A 6,449-nucleotide genomic window follows, 5' to 3' on the forward strand; every position below is an offset into this window, starting at 1 on the left:
AGGGTCGTCAGGACTCTCGCTGTGTGCCCTCTGCCTGCGCTCGCTCAGGAGTGCTCGGAGCGGGCGGCCAGCACCCCTCCTGGCTGTGGTGATCGTGCACACTCCGCGCTCCTTGAGTCTCTGGTCACCCCCTAGAACTGAGTGCTCAGAGGAGCTGCAGGAACAAGCCAGATTCTCTCGTCTTCTGAGATAGTAATTATCTCCGGAATATTAATTACAGGTACAGCTTCCCTTTTTTCTTGAATTTTGTCTAAAACAGACAAGTATGAGGCTTTGGTCCTAAGTCGTCTGTCTAGTTAGACACTGAAGCACTGTTGCAGGCTGGGGGTGTCGGCTGCGTTTTGTCCATCGATGGGCCTTATGTGGTCGCGTGGACGGGAGCCCTCCTGTCTGTCTGGGAGCGCCCCACGGGTCTGTGTCTGCACGAACTTCGCGCGATGCAGACCTGCACTTCATGCTGGTTCCCGATGATGTCCTCCCCTGCCGCCTCCCCTGTGCCGGGCACCTCCTCGGTCCAGGGCATCCATTCTCTCCATTCACGACGGGCTGTGGCACTCACAGGGCTGAGGACTGATTGCTGGGTGCCTACAGCGCGTCCCTCTCTTTCCATGCAGAGTACAGATGCACATGGGGTACTTGAGCAGGTGCACGGTCTATGTGGCGTGAAAACGGCAGGGCGGGCAGCAGGGGCTGCCGTAGGAGGACCGTAGGGACAGTCGAGAAACGTGGGTCTGGAGCCTCTCTGGCTTATTTTCTCCAGAGAACAAGGATTTGCTGTTGCTCTGGTGTCACTCTACATTCACCCAATGGTTTCTGTTGTTGGATGTCTGCTCAGGGTTGCTTAGCTTCTCAATCTGTGTAGAACCCACGTCTCCTACTTCCTCCCACTGCCGTGGGACGCACTTCTCTGTGTGCGTGTGGAAGGGCAAGGGAGAGGGCTGCTGAACGTGTGTGTGGGTCTGCCAGCATCCCAGACACTCCCGAGCCCTGTTGGAGCCAGGTGTTGCTGGCCTCAGCCCTGCAGAGCGCAGGGGCAGGTAGAAGCAGCTGGGGAGCTGCCTGAAAACAGGGAAATCGTTCGTAGTACTCTGATACAGCACGGGCCATAAGCTCTTCCTTAGGTTAAGAGTTTTATAGAAGGGGCCACAAGTAGAATTTTTTCCCTTGAAAATGGTCTGATAAAGCAACTTTGAAGAGCTGACTGGAAGAAATAAAATACACATTTGTTACAGGGTGTGAAAGCTGTTTTGGCTGAAAGTTACGAAAAAATTCACAAAGATCATTTGATTGGAATTGGCATAGCTCCACTGCAGTTCCTTCCGGGAGAGAATGCAGATTCCTTGGGCCTCACCGGCAGAGAAACGTATTCTCTAGCATTTCCCAAAGAGCTGTCTCCTGGAGTCACGTTAACCATGAAGGTATCTCTTGGATTCTTGTCTGTGGGTGTGTCCCATGTGCTCAGCTAGGTGTAAACCGAGGAGAAAGGGTCCTCGTCCGCGGCACCCCTGCACGAGTTAGTGCACGTGTGTTGTGGTCTGATTCCCGTGAAGCCGTGTTAATGCTGCTGGGAGCCTGAGGAGACGCAGAGCGCGCGAAACTCGGTCCTGGGAGCGAGACAACACGCGGGCTCCCCACTCGTGCGGCCGCGGCCTTTCCCTGGCTGCCCGCTGCTTCCAGGCTGATGGGATTTGAATGCAGCCCGCACACGTTTGCAGGGGAGGCCTGGGAGGAGCGCAGGGAAGGGTAGCCGATGTCCACATACTGACCAGTTGGTACACAGTGGACAAGAGCACTGGGTGGAACTCCCCTACCTGGTCAGAGTCGGCTGCACTTGGCTGAGTGTCGTAGGTGATCCGGGACTTATCATTTAGAAAGGGGGAGGGAGGGGCGTCCGGCTCTTGATCTCCACTCGGGTCGTGATCTCAGGGTTGTGAGCTCGAGCCCTGCATTGGGCTCTGCGCTGGAGGTGGAGGCTGGACGAGAGGTGGCGGTGCTTAGATCTGGTGGGAGGAGGGCCTCGCAGAGTCTGCAGGGGGCGGCGTGGGGCTTGGAGAGAGGCTCCGAACACGGGGTACACTGAGGAGATGCTCCCGCTCACGTGAGATGTTTCTGTTTGTTTCAAGACGAGCACTGGGAAAGTATTCAGCGTGATTGCTTCGTTTGACAATGACGTGGAGGTGGCGTTGTACAAACACGGAGGACTGTTAAACTTTGTGGCACGAAAATTCTCATAGTCTCTACTCCACACGGACACCCTTTCAGAACTGGTAACTGCGAGTAAAGCCTTTCGTGCTGGACCCGGGGCTCCCCGCCTGCCGCTGCAGACGGTCCCGTGTGCTCACTGATCCCACCACGGGTGTAAATGGTTATGAATCAATGTAGGGACTGAAATGAAATCTTTCTGATTTTAAATAATATACGAATGGTGCTATTAACAATGCTCAAATCAACGTGTGAGGTGTGCTGTGGGAGAGGCCCCTAAGTACGGGGGCATTTTATCAGACCATTTTGTAAATAAAGGCAGAATTTGAACTTGTGTTGAAGATTCTTACATGAATAACCTTCCTGAAGTTGTTTAGTTTCGCACCTGTAAACTGTGTACTACTGTTTGTTGGTTTAAGACTAGCAGGTTGGAATCGAGAAGCCAGATTAGACTCTAAAATTGTGGAAGTTGGAATCTGATTTACAAATGGACTTTCAGACCTGAGCTGGACATGGTCGACGTTCACAGATCATAATAGAAGCTGGGGTGATCCTAGTGGCCGTCTAACAGTCCTCGTGTCCCGTTGGGCCCAGGTCCCTCCACACGTGGACACGGGGCTTGGGTGTGTGAACACACGTGTCCCATCGTGTGCAGTAATTTGCTCCCGTCAGCCTCAGATGGTGTCCTGGCTGTGGATTTGATCATTTTGCTCACTTGATGTGACACTGTTGCTTCCTATAACCTATTATTTTAGGTATCATTAACCAAAATTCCACTCTTTTCAAGTTGCTAAAGAGAACTGAATCATTAAATGCTAAAATGATTTACTCTAGACTTTTAAATCCATCCTAAATTATGTGGTTGCTGCTCAACTCAAAGCATTTTTTAAATGTTAGTTATTTCTTAATTATTTAAAATTGGTTTTCTGTCATTTTGAATCCTTATTTTACCTGGGATGCATGATTCTATTAATTATGTTTTTGTTTTAACCAAAGCTGACTGTCAGGATAAAACACTGAGATTGTCGCTGTCTGGAAACCCTACTTTCTCCACACACATGTCCGTTCACCGCAGCAAGTGTTCTGTCAACAAGATGTTTGGCAAATGTTAAGAAGAAGGTTGGGAAATTAATTCCAGAATGTCCCATGCCTTTTTTTCTAAATTAAGAAATTAAACTTAGCAGCCAGAAGGTTAGTTATCGAGATTTCCGTCCATGTGGATAGCTTCCTCTGACCCAGCCGGTCTGCGGCGGCTTGGCCAGCCCACGTGGCACAGGAGGGGGAGGACTGTGCTGCTGGATCGCAGCCGGAGTCGCGGGCGCCGGGGGTGTAGGATCGCTGAGAGCTTCGCCCAGAAGCGCGCACCTGGGCTCTGTCTTCTGGAAGTTGTCTGCAAATCTGTGTTCAGACAATCACGTGGACTGGAGTCTGAGAACATGATTTCTCTTCTTCTTTCAAATTTTTTGGACTCTTTTCTGTGGTACTTTCACGCTGTGTTTTTGATGTGGTGTTACGCCCGTGTATCTGTCCTGCGTATGTTTAATTCACATGAAAACATGAATTAGGAGAGTCGCGAGTTGAATGGTAACATCCCTGTTGCATGCTTGGCAGAGGTGGTGGCTCCACACCGTGTCCCTGGGGACACGTCTGTGTCATCCGTGGCTGTGGGCGTCGGCTCCAAATAGCCAGGCCAGGAGGCTGGGCCCGTGCGGTCCCTGTCCCTGGTCCAGCACCAGGACATGCCGGCCTCTGGCTCCTGCACAACAGAGACAGTGGAGCAGAGCACTCAGCCACGGCCGGCGTCAGAGAAGGAGTCAGGCTGTGCACCCTAGTGGGTGCCGTCCACTCCCACCTCGGGCCAAGCGCTCTGTGTGCAGAGACGGAACGTCTCTGGCTTTCATTTCGTTGACTCTGTCCGGGTCATTGGGTGTTGAAAAAGATGCACAGTATTGTGGAAAGGAAGTATATCAGGCACATGAGCGAAGCAAGTGGGTTTTGTAATTTAGGGTACAACTTCAGAGGTGACCCCAACAGTAGCATTCTTCTCATCTTAAGAAAATGATGCCGCCCATTGTGGCCATGTTTGTTGCCTTCAGCATCATTGTCCCTGCATAAGGAGACGACCGGGGCTTCCGTCCCCCTGTGGAGTTGCAGCATTACAGCTGGGAGTGTCCATGGTGACAGTGGTCGTGAGTTTCTGACCATGAGGGCATCCCCGTCGCCGCGGTTGTTCCACAGGAGGAGTGCGTCCGCCTTCTTGGTGGTGGGCGGTAGGACGTGGAGACGCCATGGGACTGACCGTTGTATGTGGCGGCAGTAAAAGACACCGGTCTTTGCCTTTAGGTGTAGGAGAGGTGCTCAGATACTGGATGTTGACTTGAGGAATAAAGGCGGGAGCCGGCGGACTTGGGCTTTTTCCCCTGAAGTGTGATAGTGCCGATGTTTCTATCAATTTTACAAATAATATATGACTACGAAACCATGTATCTCAAGTAACTATAAATCATTGTCTATTATTTAAAGCCAACAAAACAGTGTAACAGTTTTAAGTTCAATAATGTTAAGTATTGTATAAAAATCTATTGGAGGCAAAGTTCAGTTGATGACAATTGTGTATATGTTATTGATGCTGTAAATTATTTTTAATAAAGAAAATTGTATTATCACATATCTCTTGCTATAAAATACTTTGTGGTGGATTGAAAATAAAACACCGTAACTTAAAAAGAGATAGGACGGCATCCAGAAATTTCTCTTCAAGGACACTTACACAAGTGTTGAGAGGTTAGTCATTCCCAACATGACTGCCAGAAAGAGCTGTGGTCATCCCCGTCCCCCTTGCTAGTCTGGGGCCAGTGGGAATGGAAACCAGGGTGATTGTGGGCCCTTCGTCCCAGGTGGGGCAGTCCCGGTGGAAGGGTGGGCAAAGTCGAACTCCACGTAAGCAGTGTGTCCCAGCAGGTTCTCAGGTCCGTGGAATCCCATTTTACAGTTGAAAAGACTATCGTCTCACCCAAAGGAGGATCCCTGGTCCAGACACTAGCCAGCTGGGCTGCCTTTACCTGAACATTCTTTAGATGGGGACAGTCTTCTGAGCCAGGCATTATGTCCTTAGCTGCGTTTGGATGGTTAAATAGACTTCACGTCGTGAAATGTCACTTCTACAGTTACCTCCTTGTCGTGGTTCCCCCTCATTTGTGAGTCTCGAAGCACCCTCGTGCACCCACACATTGCATTCCGGTTTAGTGAGGGAGCCGGTCCTTCCACAGCCGCGCTGCATGTAACGTCCGTTCCACGGTCTCCGTGTGCGGGCCATGTACGTTCCAGTCAGCGTCTAGGACTGAACTGGCCTCGTGTGTCAGCTGTGTGTTACAGGAGGAAGTGGCTTTTTCTTGAGGAGGCAGGATGGAGACGCTGTTTTCCTGAGTCTCTTAACGTTGGGATCAGCTGCCGCCTCCTTCTACTGGCCGCTCTTTAGTCAGCCAGAGCTGGCAGTCGGGCCGGGGTCCTCCATTCTGGAGCGGTGTTGTGTGATGGAGAAGGAGCTGCCCTTTGTACCACTCTTAACAGCAACCCGAGCGAGCAGTGAAAGTTGCGAAATTATGGTGATCATGGGGGCGCCTGGCTGGCTCAGTTGGAATAGGAGGCGCCTGGACCGCAGGGTCGTGAGTTCACATCCCGCATTCAGGGTAGAGATTAGGTAATCAACTTGAAGAAAATCTGCTATTCATAAACCAAGGCTGGTACAGTATTAAGAATTGTCTGAATATTGCAGTTTCGTGTTCTGTGAAGTGTGAGTTCCAGAGGCTCGTGCTGGCAGGGCTAGGAGAACACCGGCGTCCAGGAAGTACCCTCCGTCCTGACGTGTGGTTCCAGCTCTCACTTGAGGCCAGTTCGGGGTTTTAGTTATGAATGAGGTGGGCCACAGCCTATTTGTTTTGATCTGCTGTGAGTTGTCTGATCCATTTTCCAAAACACCAGACTAAAAAAGCTTGTGTTTAGTGTGATTTCGAAATTGAAACAGCTCTTACACCTGTCTGGTCCCTACAGAATTTGCGTGTATGGGGACAATGACGTCATCACTGAGTTTTGAGCCTTCTAAGCAGCCTGCAGGAGTTGCAGGAGCGCGCAGATGGGCCGTCCCGTGTCGCAGGTGAGCTCACCGGCTCAGCTGCAAGGGGTCCGGCTCCTTTTCCTACAGGGGTGCATCACTGAGCTCTGAGAGCCAGCGGTGTGTCCCAGGTGGC

At 51.2% G+C, this 6,449-nt stretch overlaps 1 protein-coding gene across 1 annotated transcript in view; it reads left to right on the plus strand.

Annotated features, from left to right (window-relative positions):
* Positions 1–4,870, plus strand: part of IREB2 (iron responsive element binding protein 2) — a 43,277-nt gene extending 38,407 nt beyond the window's left edge. The window contains exons 21-22 of the mRNA XM_082736525.1: positions 1,233–1,418; positions 2,124–4,870. Of these exons, the coding sequence (XP_082592651.1) occupies positions 1,233–1,418; positions 2,124–2,234 (297 nt within the window). The 3' untranslated portion in view covers positions 2,235–4,870. The remainder of the gene's footprint in view (positions 1–1,232; positions 1,419–2,123) is intronic.
* Positions 4,871–6,449: the final 1,579 nt, after the last annotated feature.

The sequence above is a fragment of the Mustela nivalis genome (genome assembly GCF_964662115.1).
Source record: "Mustela nivalis genome assembly, chromosome: 6".
Classification (NCBI taxonomy): domain Eukaryota; kingdom Metazoa; phylum Chordata; class Mammalia; order Carnivora; family Mustelidae; genus Mustela; species Mustela nivalis.